The 26813-nt window shown below is 35.6% G+C and overlaps 1 protein-coding gene across 8 annotated transcripts in view; it reads left to right on the top strand.

Moving 5' to 3' along the window:
- KCNH7 (potassium voltage-gated channel subfamily H member 7) overlaps nt 1-26813 on the top strand; it is a 224487-nt gene that overhangs the window by 133500 nt on the left and 64174 nt on the right. For 3 of the 8 annotated variants that reach the window (XM_083840772.1, XM_083840773.1, XM_083840766.1), the window contains exons 4-8: nt 7558-7590; nt 13563-13991; nt 17723-17743; nt 18252-18275; nt 21588-21802. In XM_083840772.1, the coding sequence (XP_083696898.1) occupies nt 7558-7590; nt 13563-13991; nt 17723-17743; nt 18252-18275; nt 21588-21802 (722 nt within the window). The remainder of the gene's footprint in view (nt 1-7557; nt 7591-13562; nt 13992-17722; nt 17744-18251; nt 18276-21587; nt 21803-26813) is intronic. The other 5 variants (XM_083840768.1, XM_083840767.1, XM_083840770.1 and 2 more) reach the window with 5 other exon arrangements.

The following is a 26813-nucleotide window of genomic DNA, read 5'->3' as shown; positions in this document are numbered from 1 at the left end:
CCCATTTGTCTAAGCTCTTAGTAAAGCGCAGCATGATCTAACAGTGAATGTTAACGCTCTCGCCAGAGTCTGGTTGGCAAACACAACAGTTGGAAAATGCCTTTTCACACTCTAATAATCTTTAATGTTAGTATGATAAAGGGACCTGGAACCTAAATTTTCTGATAGTCAAATCAACACTTCAGCTTTCTCTAGATAGGAGACAAAGATGATCTTCACTGCAGGAACCGAGGGGAAAACTTTCCCAATGTAAGCACTAGGCACTACCTTAAGTGATGACATGCTGTTATTAGTTCAGTTATGTTGAGGAGATTGTGAGAAGCAGGGCTGTAGCACTGCATAACAGCATTACTAAATTCCTTTTGATTAAAGCGGTCTCTGCCATTCTTCATAATCTAGACTTTCTGCAGTGTATCCTCTGGACAAAATGCAAGAGATCTCATTCAAAGCTCTGTGACTGTCAAAAAAAATACATAAATTCCCCTTCCCCAAAATATTGCTGAATAATTCACATTTTTAAAACATTGTAGTATACTTCTATAATTAATGGTGATGGCCTATAAATTAGTAGTTTCATTCAGTATGGAGAAAGAGCTCTGACCAAATCAATCCATATGGGCCAAAGTCATCCCAGTTACATCTGTTTAACTCTACAGTGGCAGTAGATGTAAAACTATGAAAAGTTACTACTACTGCAACCTAGCAGACTGCCAATAATTATCGTTTGTGAAATATCACAAGCTTTTAAAAAAGACTTTTTTAATATTCTTCATAATACATATTTTAAATCTTTTATTTTATACTTCCTTTCTGTATTCTGTTCTTTTTAAATGGTCATTTTTTTCTTGATATCTTAAGAAAACATTTCCAGTAATTTTATGGTAAAAATACAATTAGGGGGTATCAGAAGAAATAAATTCCATCAGAAAAAAAATAAATAAATAAATATAAAACTTACATCAAGTAAACCCCACTCATATTCTGTTTCTATTTCAGGTTGCCATGATTTTGTGCATTTTCAACACTTCTGCATTTAAATACAGTTTTGTAATACAAATAATGTGGTACGATTTACAAAAATAATGTAACATACCAATTGGGAAAAAAAAAAAAAAAAAAAAAGGAGCTTCATGTCCTGAAAAAGAGCTGTTTTTTCTGCTGTGTACACTTTCAAGTCTTGACACTTGCCATATTTTAAAGTAAAAGCTGCTAAAGAGGACATTGGCAAAAAAAAACACTTAGTCAAGACATTCTCCTCTTGTTTTACAGTATTTATGCACAGGGAATTTCCTTGCCGAGTTCTTTAAAAATGCATAGTTGGGGCTCCAAGTGCGATACACAACTGAGAAAGTTCAAGGTTTAAAAGGAGGGAAAAAAGGTAACTCAAATCATTTTCCAGCTACTGGGTTCAGCCAGATGCTAGAAGCTGCCATAAACTAGAGCAGGCACATGGCTGCTCTTCCACCTAGTTGTTGTGGTCTCAGAGTAGACTGTTATGTGGGCAGGATGGTGACACAATAAGCTACATAGCCAAAAATTCTTCTTGGCTGATAGGATTTTCAAGAGGCCAATCTGTGCAAGTTATCCAGAAAAACCTGGAGATGAGTACAGGCCAATGGTAGATTTGAATTAAAACAAACAAACACAAAACCTTGAAATATAGAAAATACAAGAGACAGAGCAATGAGGCAATACGAGTCACAAAAAAAAAGGTGAATCATTTCCTAGTAAAAACATCTTCTCTTTTCTTTTCCTTTTTTTTTTTTTTTCAATTCAGTTGTGTTCCCACCATAAGAAAGGCAAACAGCAGATTCTAGGATGAAGTTCATATTTCATCTTACTCTATTTAGAATATACAACATCAGGTAAAGCAGGTGATCTGTTTTCATTGGATGACACACAAAATGGACAATAATGGGCACTGGTTCACACAGGGGAGAAAAAAAAAAGAAAAGAAAAAGAAACAAAATCCCTTCAAATCCAACAACCAATTTAGAGAACAAAAATAGAGAAGGAACCAGCCATATAACAACTGCAATGCATCTGTGACAAACAACCAAGATAAGCAACAGCTAATGACAAAAGACAAAAGATTTCAGATTGCATTAGCATCTACCACCCAGAAGGACACAGATCATGAAAGATTTCTTTCCAGAGCTCATTGATTGAGTTTTCTCATATTAGAGTGTCTTTTCAACATGAGAGAAAATAAAAATGACTGAGTCAGATTGCAGGAGAGAAGAATTAAGAAGTGTATGGGAAACAAAAAAAATCACAGTTATTTTCCTGACCCTAGAAAATAAGATAACTCTTCCATACTACCATTCTTCCTCTAATTGATTTATTAAGAGTTGACATCAAATTTATCAAGTGGAACTTTGAAAACTTTTCCTTTTTCTAAAAGCATCTATCCTGCCAGCTGCAGCCAACCATTTTGAACAAGACCACTTATCACAGTGCTCCTCATGCTGAAATCTGATACATTCTAAGAAAAAGCATTTCATGCTAAATACACAATTCATTCTGGTTTTGAAGGTTGGTACACAGAAAAGAAGGATTGTAGTTTGTTAAAGTGTTCTGTGAACAAATTAAAGACCAATGGAAGGCAGCTGACATTTACTAGATTGAATGCAGAGGCTGTATTTAGTCCTGGATGGGCAGAAAATTGAAAATTTACCAGCTGAATACTGAAAAATATTTAAAAGAGTGTTCACAAATTATTTGGGACTGGGATCCTGTCTTTTGTTTTGTGCCAATCTGATGGCTAACAGAGCTAAGTTCTGCTTCACCATTGGGCCTGGCAGATTATGATAGATTTTTTTTTTAAAAGTACGCTAAGATGCCAGGAGTTTGATGACCACACCTAGCATAAATAGAATTCTTTCTAGTCTGGTGCTCAAGAGCTCCTATCTCATACGCATCAAAAAGCTGAATGGGCACTAATGTGAAAAGCGAAGATATTGGTTTCACAATAGCAAAGAAAAAATCCTTTCAGCTGATCCTTTTATTCCCTTTATTCTTCCTTGCAAGAATTTATCATCAGTTCTCTATGGTAGTCTGACCAGTGTTTGTATAATGAAATAGCTAAATTTGAAAAATCCTGGCATGCCAGAATTCACAGCCAACTGATTTTTCACTCTTCTGTTTCATTGTTTCTGCATTTTGCCACAATTCTACTTTTCAATGCATGCTATTTCACTAATAAAACAAAGGAAGTTTTTCTTCATATGTCTCCTTTTGGAAAAAAAAAAAAAAAGGCATATCTTTTAGTTTAAACTTCTAACCAACTTAAATTAATGCTCTATCTGTCCAATCTTTATATTCAGAGAAGTAAGGAAATTTCTTCTGTCAGCACTTAATGTATAACTGAACAACACCCTTCTTTCCAGTGAGGGTGTTTCTGCACAATGTGCAGTTAAGGGGAGACTTACAGAAATTGATTTCTGCTATAGATGTCCATTCATCATCCAATTGCTCTAATATTTGTCGCATTTGCAGATATGAGAATTCTATTGATTCTTACTTCACAAATTTAATGAGTTCGTTTGCTTTTTGTGTTCTTTTTCTTAGAACATGTAAATGTTTTATAATTCCAGAAATTAACTTCTGTAACCAAAGAGAGAGACACTTCATAACTTTATCCCACCTCACTATTTTTGTGAAATGCTTGAAGACATAAATACCTTCTTGTTAGGTGACAGTATATTTGTTTAGCATATTAGAGCGTTAAAATCAACATTTCAAGTTACATAGGCCCTAAAAAATTGTTTTTATTCATATTGTAACAGCTAGTGCTTATGGGCTGTTCTCTGCCACAACTGATAAGCTAACATTTGCCTGATTGTCACTACAGTGGTAAGCAATGAATCCCAAAATTGTTGGTCATAAATTTTCATGAATCAAATCATTTGCCAATTTATTATTTTCAACTCCTACTGAAAGAATTAGGTAGGATTTTTAGCAAGACATTTCTAGAAAAAGAGAACCTGCTCCTGTTAGATTCACTGTTTAAAAGAAAAACAGTCCTTTCTGTAGATATTCTAGAATGGACTAATTCAAGAAGATATACGATTTTATACCAGTTTAGCAAAAAGCCTGTGTGAACACTTACATTATCATTTAAATTTAAGTCTACTAGTAATAGTTGCTAACCAAAATAGTCCCAAAATGAGATAACAATTCCTGTAAAGTGTGTTGTACAGACTTCATTAAACTATTTTTTCAATAAAGTGTTAAGCTAGGATAGCTTTTGCATATGAATGTTGCTTTTAAACCATCCATTGAGGAAAGGGAATGTAAGTGTCCGATTTTATTCCCAAATTTGTCAAACATTCCAGTCTGGCATGCTCATATACTCCATCAATTTGACAATGAATTTTTACAGAAATTTAAGGAGCCAGTGGCATGAATTATTATTTGCTCCTGGCGTTTGATTCTGTTCTTCACAGCTGTGGAATACTTTGTGTCTGTAAAGCTAGTCTAGTAACTGCAAAAGATCAAAATCAATCATGACACAGAATGGACACAGAAAATCTCCAGCCATTTCCCACTGACAGCATGCCATAGATCTGAGGGCTGACTTCAATATGAAGAATGTAACTGTAATTTTTCTACTGAGTAGACTCTTTGTGGGATTGTAATGTACACACATGCACAAGATGAGAAAAAACTCTGAGAACCCTAGTTCTGAGTTGTTTTCATTCTCTGCCCCACCTAGAGCACACTGTTTTTTTAATGACTTGTAAGCATTTTTTCTAACATTTACTCCAGACCTTTCTAAAAAAAAACTCCTTCTAATACATAGGTTAAAATAGCCACAGTCAGATACAATAAATGAATAAAACTTGTGTGAAATTAGCTTCCAAACATTTTGACTAGTTTAAAGTACTAACCTAAAAGCAAATATTGGTTCCCCAATACATTGCTCATTACCTCATGGGAGAAAGCCCAGAAAGTTATTTGATTAAGCACATAATTGCATTCTGCCAAGGATGGTTATTTGGGGATTCCTTTATCATTTTATCCCTTCAAAATCTATAAGCCTATTAAAGACACCCTGGAATAATTTCTTGTGTTTCTTCCTCTTATGCAAATGAGAGGATCTGTAATACATCCAGTCAATGCCTACTTTTTGGATAAAGTTCAAACAAAATGAAAAGGCTAATAATATTCTAAAAACAGCTTAAAACATTATTAGTAATGATTAGTAAAACTTCTCAAACAATGAGATCCTTAACAGTGCTTATACTTGACAAAGTTTGTCTCTGTTCTGGTCCTAGCAATGGAGCTACATGTCAGGAAGGATGCTTACTGCAGTCACTGAAGTTACAAATAAAACAAGCACAACTGAAATTCAGATCAGGCCTTTTCTTTAAGTAAGAGTTAATTCAAAAACAGATATATTGTTTCTCCATGCAGAACACTGCTGTATGAGTAAGCATAGCAATTTAGTGAGAGTTAAGCATATATATATTTTTTTTAACATATTTGGACAACAAAATTGTCATGAAATATTGTATACTGTCTGATGCACAGGCACTTGCCACATCGAACATGACATGTATACGCAATAGTAACCCCTGACTTTGCCCAAAATGTGATGAGAAATGTGTCTAGGGTCTTATTTTTAGCTGCAACACTGGGAGCAAATTCATCATAAGTGAGGGCTAGTCAAGAAAAACTGTGTCCAGGAGGACAAAGGTTTCTATCTAGCCAACCAGCAGCATAGCTCTGACAACCCAATGTCAATATGTGTATTTGTCTCCAAGGTAAATTACAGGGAATGTTAGGTGAACTGAGGCAGTGTGGAACACTTAGCAAAGGAACATAGCCAAACAACTATCAGCAGTAAAGGACAGAAGGACCTTTGGTACTTTCACCTTCAGAGTACTCCACAAATACCTAATTAACAGAACGCTCATTAAGATAAATAAACTGTATTAAGTCTTGTTTTACAGACAGAGAAATACAAGTACGGTGGCTAAATTTCCTTTCCTCATGGTGGTTATTTTTGGGATTCAGACTAGAAAGGAAGCCTCACTGTATTCTAGTCACTGTAATTAGCTGTTTGCATTACAGCCTCTCCCAGCTAGGATCACAGCCCTATTGTGCTGTATCTTATACAAACATTCAATAAAAGCAGGCAATCTCTGCTTAAAGAGATTACAAACCAAACAAAGGGAATGACACAGCTTTCAGTGGAGGTGACTTGTGCAGCCTGGATGACAGGAAAAGGAACACAAACTGACAATAAACAGGCTGTGCAGAGACCCTGCAAATTTTCCTTTTGCTATTTAAATAGATAAGTAGTAAGTATGGGAAGTGAGCATGAAAAGGATTCCTGGTTTGAACTAGATCCAGGAGGTCTCTTCCAGTCCTATATTTTTAGCAGATCTCCTGTTTGTTCTTTTCAAGGATAGTGAAAACAGGTGGGTTCTGTGAGATAACTTGAAGGCCAGGATAATGATTTTGCAAAATCATCCCAAGTTATAATACATACCCTCAAGGAAGTATAAAGGTAGTCAGTTTTGTATCATTCTCTGATGGAATAACTCAATTAAGACATATTTCTCTATTATTCATAATAAGAATTAGTACAGAGAACTTAACACATCTATGCATTTTGTTAAATTGAATTAAATATTTTAATCTTGAAGAGAGAAATTAACATTTATCAGCATATCTCAAGCTTAGACCAAAAGTACTACTAGATAGGAAAAAAAAAGTTTAAATGGATTTGAGAAGCTCTCAGATGGAATATAGTCATAAGGAATATGTTCTGTTATTTAAGTGATTCAACATGGAGGAGATGATATTTTTAGGTAAGCAAACAAAATAAATCTATAGATAAAAATGAGGAGCTTTACAACCATTGCGTCTTACTTCTCATATGTAGAATCCTATCATGATTACTTGACTCTATTAATGAGCACAGTACATAGGCAAGCTGGGCATTTCAAAGACCTGAAAGCAATTGGCAGAGACATGAGACGTGTAGTTAGAAGAGTTCATCCCATGAAGAGATGGAATAAGTGAGCCCTGACAGGGATATGAAACTTCTCTGAGGTCACACTCTGAACAAGTGTCAGTGAATAAAGCCTATTGTCCCCAAGAAGATTTTGAATTATTCAACTTTTTTGTAAGTTTCTTCTAAACAAAACAGGCATTTCCTAGCAAAGACATGCTCCATAAGAAATTAGAAGATGTTCTGTCTCATGAGAAATAGCACGTTGGTCTGGATACATCTACTTTAGTTTTCTGTCTGTATTAGCTAACCTTAAAACTTGGTAATTGGAAATATATACTGATCTATGTTACAAAACTGAGTAATTATCCAAGTACTTCTTTATGGAATAGTTCTTAAATTTTCCAAATAAAAAGGCAATGTACTTTTACTTCTGCAGATTACCTATATTGAATGTGAATTCAAGATACTTGAGTTTGCTTGTAAAATGTGTGGAAATTTGATATTCAACCTTCTTAATAGTCTGTTTATTTTCTGAACCTGTCTCTTTTAAAGCTAAAGCTTTTTGTAAATCTAGTTCAATTGTATTTCAGATGGTAACAACCTTTCGAGTGGCTCTTCTTCAGGTAAATCTATCTTCTAAAATTCTATCTACTAAAGCCCTTTTATTGCTTTGTTCTGTTTCTAATACTTCAAGATCTCATTACATTTTACATAATTCTAGAAGAGTGCAAGTTAAAATGTGGCTCTTGCTCCCACTCTCTGAATACTTATTTCTGCAAAACTATGGATATAACATCTAAACTATTAAATTTAGTATAATTATATGAGATATGAAATTCAAATGTAGTGATACTTTTCAGCTTATTACCACTGATTGATTTTTTTTTATGCTCTGAATACAAGAACTTTCAATGTATGAGACAAAATACATTGTGGAATTTGGAAATGGTATATAAATTCACTGTTAAAACAAGAGAACTTCTTCAGGCTTCCTGTCTCAGACAAAAACAACATTGTCTGTTCTATGAAGTCTGGTAACTGATGTGATAAAGGATTGAGACTTTTTGGAGAACTTTATTTAATACATGAAATGAATTCTCCCAGCTACCAAAAACCACCATGTTCTCACAGCAAGACAGCAAAATACTGTGCTAGTTGAATAAATTCTTTGCATATAATAGCTAGTGTGATGCTTGCTATTTTGTTTCTTTACAGTTATTTAATTTTTTCTTCATTTCCACTTTTAACTACGTCTAAGAAATAAAAATGCAAGAAGTAAAATCTCTGAGAGGCCCAAAATTATATTTTCATATGGCTTTTTTCACAAAACCACTGTAACACCTATACCTATAAGCTTAACATCTATATGGATAAAATCTACTATAATGATATCTGTATTAACAAATGTGAAGAAAACCAGACCGGTAAATATACAAATTTATGTTAGTATCCAAGGATATCACCATTCTCTCTTTTCAGAAAAACCCTGAGAACACTGTTCAGACTAGATTCACTAGCCAACCAAGCATAGCCCTGTGTGTGGTCAGAAACTTCATTCCTTTCCCATTTTTAGCTTTATCAGTCATGTTTTGATAGGCCATTTCACGGGCCTATTAGTAAGCAGGAGGATCTGGAATCATATTATTCTCTTAGACATTCTCAATACTACTTTTCAGAAGTACAGCCTCAGGACAAAAATATGATATCACCATCACAAAGATAAAATATCTTTCTCACTTACAAGGGAACATGAAGAAGATTGCTGTTACTGATATGGATAGAGTTCAAGTGCAACCTTAAATTTTAGAGAAAACTATAAGTATAATAACTGAAATGCCAAAATTAAAGTAGAACATACCAAAGTGTAAAAAAAAAAAAAGTGTCTGCAGTACCTGAGAATTATAAATATAAGCTTCTAAAGTTAATAATTAGATATTCCTTCTTTTTCCTGCCTGAAAAGAAAGAGACACAAATTATGAAGGTTATTTAATGAGCAGAGTAAGAAAATGATCCACTTGTATATGCTTCTCTACATTTGGGGGAAAAGAACTGGGGAGAAGAAGAAAACAAACAAACAAACAAACAAAAAACTATCATAATTGACTCTTCCTGTAATTCTCTCAGTGTAAAATACACTGTACCACAGGTAGCACGCTATTCCTTAACATGGGCAGCTCAGAGTTTAGTTTGGCTCTTCAGCCTAGAACAAGTTGTACATCACACCAGAAAACAGTTCTGACAGTTTCTACAACTTAATTTATCTTGTGCAAACTTTTTCTGCATTTGAGCTCCTTGGATTTGATTTTGGAAAGTGTAAACCTAAAGAAAGCCAAGAACATAATAGACTAAATCTAGCTATGGTGCCACTTATTTTCCCTTTCACTGACTTACCTGAAGCCAACTTTCTACCTCTCTACATCAGCAAGAAAGTAACAATAATACTAGAGATACTACAAAATCTAGTTTAACCCCTCTTTGAGGAGTCATTATGTCCTCCTAGCTGCTATCTGGGGCTACTTTTCTGCAATGCTCAGGGTAGGAAACTGGAAATTCCACGTGCATTGACATGGAATAAACAGACTTTGTAGCAGCACCTAGTATCTGCCAGTAACCTTAAAACCACTGCAGAAATAACAGCAAAAGTAAAGATCTCTCAGTTGCAGGTGTTTCTTTGACTTAACTACTGTGTCTAATATGTAAGCAAGCATTTCCACCACTAGAACTTTAAGAACTACCATCACTGCAGCAAGGCAATATTCAGGCCAAATACTCCCCTTCACTGTTAACAAAATGCCTGCACAGAACAAATAGGAGAATTATTTGCTTTGCAAGTATATTGATTTATGAAAGAAATTCTTTTTCAGATATGTTTTTTTCTGGAATACACCATTTTCAGAATGAAATTTGTATTCATGGGACAGGGAATTTGCAACCATAATCAGAGCTGATAATAAAGTCTTTTTGGACCAAGTTTGTTTCTTTCCTTTTTTTTTTTTCCCTACCACAAAATTCTATATGATGGTATTTACTGTTTAAAAACTGACATTTTTCATTAATGTTAACATTTCTGATTTCAACACTTAAAAAAATCAATAGTCTTGCTTTTCCATATAAGGACAGCTTTTTCCTACACTTTTTTTTCACTTAACTATCAAAACATTTTATTTTTTATCAATTTGAAACCTTCATTTTACTTCTAATTCTTTAATATAAAATAACAAACATTTTAAAAGCAAAGCAATTTTGAAGACTAAGCTTTTGTCTTAATCTTGAGAACAATAAAATAACACCTTTTCAAAAATACGTTTGGGGTAGGAAGTCTGTATTCCAACTAGCCCTAAACATAGGAGGAGACACAGCACTAGTTTAATAGATCACGTTCATCTCATCTAACATGGAAACAAATATTTTCAAGACATTTGCATTCAGTGCCATTCTTTAGGTCTGATGTTATAGATTATTTGCATTTTCTAAGAATAAGAAGTTCCCTATCTCTCTAAAGACTTCAGATTCCTGGCAGAGAAATCAAGCGATGACAGACTATGACTATAAAAATTTTTATACCTTGAAAATGCTGAAGGAGCTTAAATATTTTAGGTTCCATGAATTCTAAACATCTTCCCCTCTGAGCTCCCAAAATATGAGACAGAATACAAAAGTCTTTCAGAAGGCAAGGAAAGTCTATTTGAATTCGGGACTTTGGAGATAACTACATCTGCCAACAGTTTAGAAGTGTCCTTTCTTATCGGAAAAGTATTTTTGACCAAGCTCTGCTATTTAGAAAGTCTAAGGGTTAGCTGGGCTGGCACAGAGAATAAGTACAATCAGCAGATTAAGTCAGTTGCAAATTACTTATTTAGTGAAGCAAGGTTTGAAAGGAGGAGGTGGAAGCCTGGAATTGTGACTCAGGCTCAACAGCTTTCTTCAATTGCTTTTAGCAAGCCACAATTATACAAATCTCTGACTCAGCATTAAGAGCTTGGCAATCTAGTTTGCAACTTCAGTAATACATAAGAATTTACATCTCAAAAATCTTTTTGTCTTATAAGCTAAGATATATATGCTCTGACATCATACCTAGAGAGTGCAGGTGTTGTCCACTTTCAAACAAAATATTTTACCCTGTACACAGTATGACAGGAAAGCTTCTGCTGAGCCTTTTGGTCTGTACTGGGACATCAGGCCTGGGGCCATGAATTTTGCTTCATGCCAAATTGTATTATTACTGAGCTAAGCAAGGAAGTGTGATGTAAATTAGATAAATTCTGAATGGGCCTCCTGACAGCTTTAGCAGCAGAACCGTAGGAGAGCACTGAATGTTCAACACATCAGTGAGTTCATTATCTGTAACCTGTAGAATAACAGCAATACTCCTCCCCCCTACAGAATACTCAAGTTAAAAAGCAGGAACTAGGGATGTTAATTTTTAGAGCATTTATTAGCGTTTATAGAAGAGTAGCTGAAAGTTAAGTTACTCATTTAAGAGTAGCTAAAAGTTACTCATTTAAGTTTTCTATTTCATGCCCAAGAATCTTAGCAAGAAGCAAAATTCTCACTGAGTATTCTTTCCAGCTCAACTGCAGTTAGACAGCTGAATCAGTAATGCAGTATAACATGGTCATATTAACTTGGTGAAGCAGAAAAGACCATCTGCACCACCATGAATATAACTAAAACAGAGTGCCAGCAAAAAGCCTTTAACAGTGTCTAATGCCGGAAAATCTTATGAATGGTATTTTTAAGAAGATCAATGTAATTGATAAAAAAAGGTTTTTACTATTTGTTTCACCTTTGATTCAATATGCTTGCAGAATTGATTTATAAAGTACTTCACAACTGAATTCTATGTACATTTAAAATAATAAAATTATTTTGTATGTACTTCACTGATTTCAACTGTGAGCAATTTGTTCAAGAATACTTAATAAGTCAGAAGAAATATGCATACTCCCAAGGTGCACTCTACTGAATATCAACGTGTGGATTGAAAATTGGCACCTTTAGGTGCTGTCTGTGAATTCAATATACACCATATTGTTGTGTTAGTTTATGCATTAGAGTAATAGATTTAGTACTAAACATATGGAATACAACACGCTTTTTCAAAAGACCCCTGACTGAAATTGTCAAGCAAATAAAAGGAAGATTGTTACATGGAATCACATTTTAACACAGCAAAAAAAGGGTTAGAATAAATGGCCAGATTTCTCAATATTGAGATGTTATCAGTAGCCCCCTCCCCACCCCCCCTCAGTCTTTACTGTTAAATACATTTTCAAATATTTGGAGAAAGAAGGTGAAAATGGCAAAGTAAGGGTTTGCTGATGTCATAAAATCAATCAGAATGTGATATGAGTATGATATGAGATTTACAGGCATATCCTACAATATCAGAGGTCTACAATGTCTTGTACATGGACCTGCAGTGTCATCTAGTATAGCAACCTTAGGTTTTATAAAGCTTTTACTTTAAGATCAGGGCACTCTCACTTTCATCCATTTAAAACTCAAAATAAATTCAATACCAAATACATAGGACATTCATTTGAAAATGTTAAATGATTTAGCTGTCATCAATTGCTGTTTTAGCTGTTGTGTACAAGCATCAATAAAAGAATATTTCAAAACATTTCAATATGAAGTGATAAATCTCAATGCTAAATATTAATGAACATTAGCTAGCTTCAAACACTGGTGATTAAAACTGACTGAATAAGATAAAGAGGGAACAACAAGACATTTGTGACATCCTCTGAGAAATCATTTTGATATCAATCCACTGTAGAAAACACTCATGTTGCAGCGTGATAAGTGACAAGAAGTGATTGATTAAGTCAAACCATTTATGTGACATCTGACCATTTTAGTTATGTTATTTTGTTATTGTTTCTTCAGCACTTCTAAGTCTTTTCCTATGTTTTCTGTGCATCGGAAGTGCCTATGCCTCCATCTGAGTTGTATTACACAATACTTTAAAATACTTGCTGTCTGGGTTTGCTTTTTTTAGGGAATGGTCTGTCAATTTTACATTTCTCCCTCTAAGTTTTCTTTATTTGTGCTATTTTATTTGCATTTTACACTTCCTCTCAGTTACTGCTGTTTCTTACCAATACACAAAGTTGTGCACCTTCCATGAACTCAGAATAGCCTGCTTTATCAATTAATACACCAACCCAACTAAGCCTACACCCATGCAAATGCATGAAAGATGCTTGTATTGTACAGGTGCAACTGAAGGTTGAGAGCTATGTTGCTGGTTTTTCCTGCATTTTGTTTCTCTTCAGAAAGTCAGAAAGGACCTTGAGATTAGATGACCTTATCTCTTTTAAAGCAGACTGTAGAGTCAATGCTGTTATCCTTATTTGGAGCTTAGTAGCTTAGGTTTGACTGAAATATGAAATCCTCTAAAAAATGAGTTTAACAAACCTGGAATTTAACAAACCTCCACAGTTACACATTCCATTGCAAAACTTTATTAGGAATAGGTCTATTATTTATAGCTGTCATTATGCACTCTGACTGTGTATGAAAAAGCAGGTTTTCATGACAAGAAACTAATGCTCATCTTTTCTTTTCTGTATGTATTTACACATAGGCAAACTTTTTGGATTCCGGTTACCTGGATTGAGACTTTTAACGTACAGAAAGCAGTCCTTACCACAGGAGGACCCTGATGCAGTGATAATCGACTCATCCAAGCACAGTGATGACTCAGTGGCTATGAAGCACTTTAAATCACCTACAAAAGAAAGTTGTAGTCCTTCAGAAGTGGATGACACTAAAGCACTGATTCAACCCACTAAATGTTCGCCTTTGGTTAATATATCAGGACCTCTTGACCATTCATCGCCTAAACAGCAATGGGACAGACTTTACCCTGACATGATACAGACAAGCAATCCACTAACCCATTCCAGATCAAAGGAAAGCATTTGTAGCATACGGAGAGCATCTTCAGTACATGACATAGAAGGCTTTAACGTCCATCCCAAGAACATTTTTAGGGACCGCCATGCAAGTGAAGGTATGGTAGAAAAATCAGTCAGTATTCTGTGATTCCCTAAGAAAAGGATTATTACAATTTTTCATAGTAATTATGATCACTTTGTAAGCAAAATTAAATATAAACATCTATACATATTCAAAGTCAAACTGAAAATATTCAGGGCCCAAATATGCCAGGCCTTTTTTACTCTAAATGATGCTTTTCACGTCTAAGCAGACCGATGAAATCATGGGGTTGCTCTTAGAGTACCATCTACCTTCTGTACAGGGATATAGTGAAACTGGATCCAACATCTGTAAAGCTAATATTAGTATTTGGGAAAACAAATCAGCTGATCAAGCTAAATTGCATGCACATTCCAGCCCCTTATTCACGTAAATTAGAGTATCTTTGATTGTATGAAATCCTACTTCAGAACTTGTATTTTAGTTTATTTTTCCTAAATCTGTGATGTGCTCATTGTATATTCACAAACTCAACACAGAGACATACTTTTTCTCTCACATCGGAAAAAAATCTTCTCAGCAACTCCAGTGAAATACTTGGTGCAATGCTTGGTGAAATACTTAGTGAACTATTTAGTGTAAAATTGATGTAAGTGTCATTTTCTCTTTGTGTTGGTATATTCTTGCAACCTAATTATGCGAAGCATAATGGAGCATGGGCCGTGTTTCTTCATGTTGGAGATAGAGAGTTTGAGAAACTTGGAAAACAGCTCAACAAACAGAGGTTTGGAAGCCCTCTGGTGAATGGAGAAGCACCTTTGAAACTGGCTTTCCCAGAAAAGTGCCACATATACAATGCTATTAGAGCTACTGATGGTCTAATTTATTAAATTGCATAATTTTTATTCAAGCTAGATGACAAATAATGTATGTGGAATATTTTTAAGAATTCAGAAACATGTCATGGAAGACTGTACAGATTCATAAAATAGCAAGAAAATTGGGTTTTATTTTCAGTGATTACGGGTTTTTCTCCTATTTATTAACCCCAAGTGTAAAATTCATTTAAGTTCTCCTGCCTTTTGGAAGGTCTGCAGCAAGAGGTCACTGCTTCTGTACATCTCCCAAAATATAAATCTGAACGCTCCTCTTCCACCTAGATTAACTCATACAACAACAGAACTGATTATTCCTTAAACTCTTCCTGTGTTAAATATAATTCAGAAATGCTTCTTTTCTCATTTTTTGTTTCTTTTGGACTCTGATTTTTCAGCTCAAATGAACCTGAAAATTCAATTAAATCCATTCCAAACCGTGCCACATTGCTATAAGTCACGTTCACAGTGAAGCCAAGATTTCAAGATAAGGATCTGGAGCCAAAAGTCTCCAAAGTTCAGGCATGTCTTTTGGAACATCACATATGCTTCATCTTGGTTTTAACTTCCCCAGATATATAAACCAACCTTTCAAATAAAACACATTTAAAGATATCTATTTTGTCAGTTTCTATTTTCAGAACTTATTCTGATTAAGGCATTTCCCAGCTGGTTGATAATTATACTAAGAAAATCTGTAAAAATAAGTTTGATTATTAAGTTTCTTTGGTCATGATGATACAAAGCTCACGCAGAAATTGCCATATAATTTAATATTGGCTTCACAGAGAAGCAAAAATTTCTAGCTCCATTACACTGAGTACAAGAAATTTTATTGTGAGAAGTAAACACTCCATTTGAATTCCTATGGCCTCTTACATGATGTTATCATTTACAATGTCAATAGATAAAATAATGCCACTGATTTCACTTTGTGTAAACTACAAAATAGTAGAGTATCTGTCCCTCACTTTAGGTCATACATACACGTTCTAAAAAAGTGCAGCAGAAGAGAGGATAGTTCTCAGAATTGCACTTTTATTATTAACCATCTTTGATGCCATCTGCTTCAACCCGTATTAGAATTTGGCACCTTATGCTGAAAAGATGTTTAAATTTAGCTAGCAAGTAAAGTCCTATATGCCTTAATGAATAGTACACCATAAACCCCTACTGTTACTATAAAATTATCTGTGTAAGTTAGGCAACCAAGATTCAGCCTAAATCCTCTTCTCTGGACTCACAGATTCTGAGCAGAAGCTGTAGATACTGTACTGAAGAAGGTAAAGCCCTAATTAAAGGTAACTACAGTAAGTAAAAGTAAACTACGGTCCCAGTGTGGCCTAGTGGCAATTTTACACTGAAAGGTATTACACTAAAAATGATAATTTAGGATTTTAAATTCATTTCAGTGTACTTAACTGAATTCCATCTTAAATTTCCCTATTTGACAGTAAAAGCAGCAGGGCTTCCACCCTATGCCTGAACTCTGGCCAAGCTCTTGTCATCTGAAACACCATCAATCCAGATTTTGCAGGCCACGCACTTCGGGAATTTTACTGTCTTCAGAAAGGGTCCTCACTGACACCTCTGCGGCCTTCTGAAAAAATGGTGGTTTTGAGCCTAACTCAGCCTTCAAAACCTGCACTGCTGCTGTGGACTCCTGGCACAGGCATCAGGCTGACAGGAGAAAAGCAGTGTCCCACACCCCCATTGAGCCTGGCTCTGCGTCCCACACTCCCTGGCCATTGGGAAGCTGAGGGAAGCCAGAGAGGCAGCAGGTGCCACACTGTGCCACACACACACACACAGGACATCACCTCCAATTCCCTTCACAGGAGAAGGCTGCAGCCTTTCTCTTGAGCAGGCTCTCAGCATGGACAGGACAGACGGGGCTAGAGCAAGCTGAGGCCTCAGGGGCTGCCTCTCAGAGGGGGACAACCGTGCGTGAATGTCAGCTTGAGGCCCACTGATACGTGAAAGCTGGAAAGCTGGTCATGGCGGCCAGCGGCACGCAGGGGCATGGCAGTACCCTGGGCCTGGCCCCACTCTCCTGCCAGCCCCTAGACCCTCTCACACCCAGCAAGCCGCTGCAGCCAGGCAGGGTGAGCTACGCGAAGGGAGGGCAGCCTGTGGGTCATGTACATCCTTGAGTAGCTAGAGGTGGTGTCTACCTACAGACACATGCAGTTTCTTTTAATAATAATGCTGATTAAAGGTGCATTGCTTTCTCTCTAAAGGGGTTTTCTCTCCGGTGAGGATTCAGTGCTGGGTGTGCTTGTGAGGAGCAGTTCTCAGGTGTACCTCATGAAGATAGTTTTGTCACTGTTACTTCATGCAGAGGCACCTAAGCACTGAAGAAAGGTTTAAGATACATCTTTCTCCTCAGTGTTTCCTCAGTACTTACTCAGAAAAGGTGTTGCTCACCTTGCTGCCATGGTAAAACAAGTTCTGGGAAGCCTAGTTCCTGCTGTGAGACCTGGGCAGGCACAGGGCCTGCGCAAGGCTGCCCACTCACCCCTCGGCCTGCACAGCCAGCCTAGGCCACCCACAGCCATGGGTGCCTCAGTGGCACTTAATTGCATGCGCAAAGTTATTGCTCAGTGGGCTGGCTATTTTGACTTAAAACCCACTGCTGGACTTGTGGAAAAACTATTTGAGCATTTAGCTGTTAAGGCAAGTAAGCTAGAGCCAAATCTATGCATTTTTTGCAGCACCTGCTGATCAAACAGTTTTAAAGGTTATTTCTCAATTGCCAGAGTGACTTCATCTTGACTAGAATTTTACATAATATAATCAAGGAGGTGCAAAACTATTTTAATTCCAACCACGCATATTTTGAAGCAATATTTTCTGCTTTTTTTCTGATGTAGATTTTAGTTGTCTTTTTTTCTCTCTTTTCCTTCGCTTTTATTATGCTGAAAACCAGACAATGGTCGCAGTGTCAAAGGTAAAGTATACATCTAGACTATACGTTCCAGTGTTTCAACAGCCACACTTTTTGGCATGTTACTCTGCCTGCTCTATGAAATGTTCAAATGCAACATTCTCATACTGGCCTCTCAAGGGCTAGGTGCATTAGTGAAATTATGTATGTTGAACATGTAGTTATTCCCTTAACTATTGTCTCAAAGCACTAACTACCAATCCCTGGAAAAAGTGAAGGCATAGTTAAACAGTTACTGAATTTAAGTATCTGTTAATTCAAAAATAAAGGGAGGGACATAGAGCAAGTTGTTTAATTCAGTGCTGTTGTCTATAAGCAGGCAAAACTTCTGTAGAAGCAACCAGGAGTTTTACCTGTGAAAGGATGTAAAGTTGGGCTGGGCCAGTAATAAACAATCTTTTGTTACAAGGTGGTTACTTTTCAGTTAACTATCTCTACAATAAAATAATTGGTAATTAGGAGCCTTGTGGAAGTATCTTCACTTATTCCTCTTTTGTCTCCTTAAAACTAGTTTCACGTTCCTGGATGGCAGGGGGTATGGTTTCAAGCTTCCTGTAGTATTAAAATGTGCATGCATGAATTTCATTGCCAATTTCATGTTTAAATAGTTTTTAGTGCAGTTACAAAATTGTTTCTATTTCACCAGCACTGATACATCTTTTAAAAGCATTTTGAATATCATTCTTTAGTAATTTCCTCCATTTCTAAAAAAAAAAAAAAAGTGTTCAGTTTAATTGTGATATTTTAGCTATGTCTGAAAACTGATTTGTGATTTCATGCATGATGCAAAAAGTGTGTGTACTTGGTAAAGTCATCTTTCTAAACTGCATGCACTGCATGAGCCAGATTCTGTAGAGCAAGCCATGGACTACAAAATCATTGCATTTGCTTCACGTGTATGTTGGCAAAATCTTGGGGAAAAAATGCAGTCACTGCACTGTAAAACAGCTTTTATATTTACTGCTGGTGAAAGATGATGGATTGACAGCTCAGGAGAGTGAAATCATTTTTCAGTACATTGTGTAAGCAGGAACAATGGAATCCTACCATAAAAATGGGGAGCTCAGACTTTACCCTAAAGAATCTCCTTTGTAGGCAGAAGCCTGTCATTCTCCCTGCTTATTCAGTTCTTGGCTGCTCCACTGAAAGTGTCAATCAGAGTGCCAATTAGTGTCAATTGTGATTTATTATGGCCCTCTTTTTTTGCTTCCTGCTATGAGAATATAGGAAAAGTCCACTAGCTGTCAAGTAGCAGCTCAATTGCTGGCATCATGGTCCGTACTTCAGCTAGTAATGTCTTTTAATTAATTACCATTATCAATGAGGTACATGTATCTTTCACCACTTTTTAAAGCAAAAGAAGGTATTTTTTTGTTTTGTTTTTGTTTGTTTGTTTGTTTGTTTTTAAAAAAGGGTTCTATTTTCATGTGCAATTAACTTAAATATGGTATTAAATGCTAGGGCATGGATATTAGGTAGAGAAGGAGAGAGTAATTCCATTTGGAAAAGATTTAAATCCCAGAAAGCAAAACAACTTCAATGCAATGTAAGCATCTTTAAAGTTACCATCAAAAAAAAAAAATCTTATCTGCTATCTAAATGTAGATGCACATAATTCTCTTAGTTTCCTTTTTATTTTAGGGTTCTCTAGGAATCAAGAATCTTGTCCATTTGACAGATTGGCCAACTTGATACCCCACTAATGTTTAAGCCAATTCAATATTCAAAAAAGATTAATTGCTACTATTGTGTAGAGAAGTAGAGTTGAAGAAATGCAGTCAAGCCCTGCCTATCACACACCAGCCCCTCTGCTAATTTCTGAGGTGACTGTGACTGCTTTATTTTGAAGACCACTTTTTAATAGAAACAAGTATATGGTGGAAAGATGGACCCTACCTGAGCTAAAATATTCCATTTCCTTAAGAGTGTCATCAGTACCAGGCTTTCTAGCATTCCTTACGGGAGAAGGGAAGTGAAACCTTTCTAGCCTTTCCTTTTTCTTGTGAAGCTATTCTACAAATAATATACCAGGTTCATTGGTCTAAGGATGAAAAGAAAGACTGATTTTTGTAGTTTAGTGGTTAGAGCACTCACCCATAAATTTTGTTTATCTTACATCAAATGATCATTAGACAGAAAGAATTGTGAGAGCAGAAACAGTAGATTGAACTCTCACAAGGGGAGCACCTTAACTGTTGACCTGGGGCGTTGGGCTCTCCCCTTGGAATCTTGAAAACCTTTCTGCACAGTGGCACAATTTGAATTGGTGTAGCGAAGGATTTTTTTTTCTCTGGCCCAGATTACCCTACAATTAGCATGAATTTAGGAGGTAGAAACCATGTGTATGAATTCTTTTAAGCTAAGAAAGCAAATGAAAAGATAGCTTCCTTAGCAAGCATTCTCAACCAGGTGCAAGAGAAGCCCGGCCCTCACCTGAAGAATTTGTCAGACAAACAAAAAAGAAAAAAGAGGCCTTCTTAGTCACTGAAAAGATATAACATAGGTACTGACCTTCACAAAACAGCCTTTGGACTCTGAGTCCCTAGTAAAATCTCTGGCGGTCAAGGTACAGAATGCAGCACTGCCTGGATTTCCCTACAGCTAGCTTCAGGCAGCTGGTTGCTTTGGATAGTACTCCTTCACACACTGCAAATACAATTCAGCTGTTCCTCTGTTGACTCAAAATTACCCCATAGCCTAGTTCTGTCCCACTGACTGTTTATGAATTATAGCAGCAGTTTTTGTTTCCTTCCTAGGAATTAAAAAAAAAACCAACACATGACGTTCTTGCCCATTATAGATTTATGATACAGTAAGGCTCTCATGTGGATCTGAGAAAAAACCTTCAATCCCACATTTTAGACAGTGTAACTGACAGCAAGAACAGGAGTTTTTCTTAAATCCATAACTGGAACTAATTGTCATTGTCTAAACATACGTACAGTACCCATTTCCAGTATTTTTCTCAAAAACAAACTTTCCTTAATATATTTTTGTTTTCTGGACCAACTGTATGATGAATGTACAAAATAAGTATACTGTTAAATTATATTGCTTACTTGTTGTACAAATAACTCTGTCCAATATTGAAGAGAATAATTATAATGGATATGTACCTCATGAAGTATGTGCACTCCATATTTTTCATTTATCATGTCTCATTAAAGTAATGCAAGATGTTTAAGTGTATATTAAATACTCCATTAATATGCTGCATATGTGTGTTGCTATTTTCAATATTTTTTGTTCATAACAATTAAACCAATATATTTTGTGAGTTTGTGATACTTCAAAATTATAAGGGCAGTGTTAGACATAGGTTAATACTTATATGGAGTTGATGGATCAACAAGACTAGAACAGGGGTCTACTTAGTTTTACAGTTTACCAAAAGGCATTTTTGAGCTAACTGTCCTGGAAGCATGAGCAATAGTACAGATGTGATAACAGAGACTTTGCTCAGATGAGACACTTATGTAATTGTGTGTCCTATTTGAGCTTTTATAAACAAAATGAGAATATAGTATTTATACTCAGCCAGAATTATCATGGGGCGTACCTGGTAACATTAAAACAACTAAGGACAGTCCTGTTATGTACTTTGCAATCCACTGACGTTATAGAAAATATTGGAGGCTTTAAATAAAGGAAATTTCATATTTATATCCACTAATGAATTTGATTCTCATTAGCAGTAGAACTATTTTTAAGTGCCAATAATTTTTACTATTAAAAAATAGCATAGTAAAAAATAGTTTTTAAGTACACTTCTAACATATCCCATATAAATATTAATGATAACTTATCTGCATTTGTCAAATACTAAATATGTGTTCTGATTTTTCAGGGCCTTTTAACCATATCAAGTCAAGTTTGTTGGGATCCACATCGGATTCAAATCTCAACAAATACAGTACAATCAACAAAATTCCTCAACTCACCCTGAATTTCTCAGATATCAAAAGTGAAAAAAAATCTTCATCTCCTCCTTCTTCAGAGAAAGCAATTATTGCACCTAAAGTGAAAGATCGAACGCACAATGTAACAGAGAAGGTTACCCAGGTAAGGTAATACCGATTGTGTGCATTTTCAGTTTCATGAAGCTGATTATCAATTTAGTCATTAGATTGTTACCCATTTCACAAATGGTTTGGATTTCTTTGAAGGGTTTGAGCTGTTGTTTACTTTGCCTTCAATGCAGTTCCACATGAAGTAGTTTACAATGCTAGATGATACTGCTTAACTTCTGCTTAAATATGTGTTACATTTAAAATAGGAAAACAAATCAAACTTTTCAGCTGTTTTCATTTTTAATAGGAAAAAGCTGTATTATGCACTGAGTGCCCCGAAGAAGTCTATTAACTTCAGTGATTCCTGCCAGTTAAAAATGTGCAAAGATCTTGACAATAAACTAGTATTCTATTCAATGTTTTCTGAATTTTTCTTTGTTACTTTTCACTTACTTAGGTGTCTGATACATAAAGGAAAACATAGACATACTGCCATTCATTTCTAGCTAGTGGTTTGCAGGACCGAATTTTTATTCTTTAAGGAAACAAAAGAATCCAATGGATATTTCAGTTTAGTTTTTTTTGTTTGTTTGTTTTTTCCATGTTTACTAATGAAATTAAAATAACACAAGGATATTTAGTGTCTTATCAGCTATATACATATTTACACATTGCGTATATTATTATTGACTGGATTGATGGATACAGCTTTTCTTTAGATGCTTCCAGGAGGGTTCCTTGGACAGCCTAATGCAACTTTGTCTTAATCAAGGCAAACTCCGCAGGTTTACATTATATGAATAGTACAGTTGCTGACGTCCTCTGATATACCTAGTGGGTAGAGTGCTCTGGGGATATAAATGAAAAGTTCAAATCAGTTTTAAGTGTGAGCTAAGCTCCAAATTTCATCACCTTCATGTGTTTCATCAAGCCTGTGGCAATTCTGAAGCACAGAAGGGTCTGTTTCTAAGTGGATGGAAATTTTAAGGTAGAAATAATATAACCTTTTATTTAGATGTATACCTATGAAACAGATTTCTGGGTTGCATATTTTTTGAATACCTAATTTTCAACTACATTTTTAAAGGCTTGATCTTAAGGAAATTATTCAGCTAATTTCAGAATCGGTATTAGATTTGTAATGTAATGACATATAGAGATTGTCAAGGACAGGCTGCCAATATACAACATGCTGGAAAAAAAATACAAATTAAGATACATTAGTCTTTATCCCAAAGAACTTCTACAGTCTCAGTAAGTAGAGGGTCATTCCTCAAGTGTCAATAGGCTGACAGACTGAAGAAGGTTGGAAGTGCATTCTGTAATAATGCAGGTAGAGATTTCATAAGGAAAATCTTGCTAGAAATAGCTTTTGCCTTGCTACTGACCTGCCTTCCCTAGACCAGACTGCAGCTTCTTGATATTACTACTATGCCAGATAGTTTCTGTGTTTCTCCCTTTGACAGATAAAAAAAGAATGTATTGTACACCCTCCTAGAGAAGTAAAGATAAAAGTTCTATCAGTTCTATCTTATCAGTTTGTGCCTAAAATGTAATTGGATTTTTATCCTTCATATATTTTTTCTGTGATAGCCAACGTGAATCCACAACCATTGTACTTTCTTCCCTGGTCAGTTGTGAAGGATTTAATCTCTTCCGGATCCATTTTGATATCTTTTCAATTATTCATTGCAGTTATACATAGAAAACTTTCACAGATAATATGACAAAGAGTCAAGTTACATTAAAAAGACAAATTTTTATAAGTTACATAAGCACGAGTCAAACTTTTTGTTTGGTTGGTTGGTTTGGTTTGGTTCACAAAATTCTGACTAGATAGTTAGAGCCAGAGTGCCAAGTTTCTATCTACTAATGACACTATTATGGGAAAAAAATATTTAAAATCTATGTTTATTCTCCAAACTTTATACTATGAAACGTCAAGTAGAAATGGCTTAGATCAGCTAAAACTTCTGGCAACATTGATAATAAGTACATTTGAAATTGAATTTGAATTGCTCTATAAAATCTTTACACCACAAAACACTTCCAATTTAATTTGACACTGGTTTATGTCCTTTTCCAGAACTATATCAACCAATATGCAGAGTAGCAATTTGTGTAGCAAAGTGTGATAATGTCGGTCACCATAATTGGAATTATCCACAGCTGTTCCCTTCTCTCTTACTATATTAAGTTATCAATGTTTTTATTTGTTGCTGTGGCCTGAACTGTAGGATTAGGTACAGGAAGAAATTTCTAGGAGGTATAAAGAAATGTAGGTCTACTGAAGTTGATAGTACTATATCTATGTGCATCAGTCAAATATCTAGCAGTTATTTTTGAATTAGATTAAAAAACACATTTAGACATTAGAAGTTTTAGTGCTGTTTATGTTTCTAATATTGTTGTTTCAATATGTTTTATTAGAGTCAGCACGGTAAAGGTCCCACTGCATGTCTGCCCGTGTCTTTAAAATCTAAATCTCTTATTAAAACTTGTTATAGAACCATAGATCTATTTTGTATCTGCAGAGGAGTGGAAAAGTGGCTTTGGAAGGTTTCAACACAGTGTTGAGAATAGAATATGGCAGAAACGTCAGATGAGATAATTAAGACATGCTCATGCTGGCACAGTCCTCTGATATGTAATTCTGTGAAACAGCATCAAAAATGTACACGAGAGAATGTGACCTGTTAGACCTATAGGATGATATCAGTAGAAAATGAGTATAAAATGGCCATGGTAAGTTAAAAGGTCAATGTTAATCAGAGTAGTGACATTTTGAAATAGTCTTCCAATAGAAGTTAAAGCAGGAATTCCAAATGTCTTTAGACAGAGTCTGAGAAATGCAGTAAAGGGATAGATAACATGATGTGCTTTTCTGGCATTGTTGGACTCAGTGACATGGAAGGCCACTTCCAGTCACATATGGCACCATTCAAACATATGTCCATCTCTCTCTTTGTACTCTTCACTGTATTTCTCTCTCCTTCTCCTTACCTCAGCATTGCTGAGAAATTTATTCCTGCTGCTCTAACCTCACATGTCCACTACTGTGGCTTCTCTCAGTCTGCAACCCAAAATACGCAAACATGGACTCTGGTACCACACTGAGGTATCACTGAGCCTCACAGTTAGATCACTGCACTCTGGATTCTCTATAATGTATCAGTAATAGCAAACGAAGTGTCAGCATCCTAGGATCCAAGAACGAGTTCTTCTTTCCAGAGATAACAGCTATATAACTTCTGTCGTATTTACAAGCTGAAGGAGGAATTTAGGTAGTGAATAAGGAGGGGTTGTCACATAGCTACCTTCACGAGGTAGAGGAAGAATAATGACTGAAATAATAGAGTAGTCATAGCTATTCTGTACAGAGGGATGGAAACATTTTCAGAAAGAGAGACAGGTTTTAGCAAATATGGTTTTAGTGGAATAAATTAGGAGCAGACAAAATTTTGGAAAAGAATTTCAGATGAACAGAAGTTGTGGGACTGTGGCTGATACTAGAGTGAAAAATACAAACTTTGAAATGCAGGTGGAGAAAATGAGATTTCATTGGAGAATTTCAAAATAAATAAAATTCTCAACATCATACCTTTTAAGTAATATGACAAGTAAATCTAGTCAGAAAGAGCTAGGTTATAAATTCTACTGTCAGGACCTTTTGAATAGTGTCTTACTTCTTAACAGGAGAATTCAGGACATTATGTAGAGACTAAAATTCCAGTTACTGTATAGCTTGCAGTGACACTTCTGTCACATATTTCACTGCAAACTATACAGTAATTACAATCTACATAATGTCCTGAATGTCCTGTGGTTGGTTTTAGCTGACCAAAACTCCTCGTGTCATGCAGAGTAGCATAACTTCTACTGCATGCCTATTTCTGCATAACATTGGCTTTTACTGAGATGAGTTGACCAGCAGTAGCTGCCAGATAGCCCTTTTTGAATAATTGGCATTCTTATATCCCAGTGTAGATATCTGTCACTAAAATTAAAGTTACATTTCCATTCCACTTTGCTAAAATACTTTTTTTTTTTTAATGTTTCACATTATAATTTCCAGAGGTGCTTAGCTAGACTGTCTTCTAGAAGAGCGTTGACTTACTTCAGGGGGACAGTCCAATTTCTTCACTTTTTTGCACTGACATGTTCAGATGGGGTCCTGACACTGATTGCTAGAAAGAGACAAGTCTTCCCAGAGGCACAAAAAGTAGACTTTTGTTAAAGAAAGCAGTGGGGCAAAAAATTGACATCTGTCCTTTAACGTTTTTGATGAGTTTGTAAAGAGTACTTCTGACCTTAAAATTACAGCACATAGAGGCAAAACAGTTAGCAATTTTACCTTTTTTTTTTTTAATCTTTTTTATTTTAAGTGCTCTTACACATCCGGTTCATGCTGATATACAGCCCAAAGCTGAGAACTCTGTTGTGAACAGACTCAGAGCAGCATGAAGATTACCATAGTTTGTATCTATACTTAATTTCAAAGACAGAATTTCTGAATACTCATAGACTGGCAACAACACTGGCAACAACCCATGATTCATCCAGTTAATAAATGTATAAATTACTGATCCCTTTATTGTGTTCTTTAAACAAGGCTGTTTTGCGGCCCCTCATCATTAATGCTCAGCTACTATCAATCCCCTGAAATTCAGCAGTTTGTTCAGATACAGCATGTGGTTGAAAGACTCAACATGTATCTGTTGATTATGATTTGTCATAATAACTGACATAGGAAAGTAGAACTGTGATCTTCATACTTCTTGGAGATAATAATTTTCAAAACCATCCACCCATCTGAAATATATATATACCCTGTCTACATGGCTGATAAAATGATAAGTATGTACCTTAACTGGATACTCTGTTGATTTGAGGATTGTGTTCTGATCTGCAGACATGCTGAACGTTCACAGCTCTTCTTAAAGTGGAGCTCTCGGTGTATGGCAGGTCACACATGAAGTGATAGACCTTGTAGTTTTATTCCATGTTTTTCTAATCTGGCCAGACTCTGTTCTGTCAGTCCCAGAAGATTAAGAAATAAGTAA

The sequence above is a fragment of the Anser anser genome (genome assembly GCF_964211835.1).
Source record: "Anser anser genome assembly, chromosome: 6".
NCBI lineage: Eukaryota > Metazoa > Chordata > Aves > Anseriformes > Anatidae > Anser > Anser anser.
This window is presented reverse-complemented; position numbering and strand designations above follow the sequence as displayed.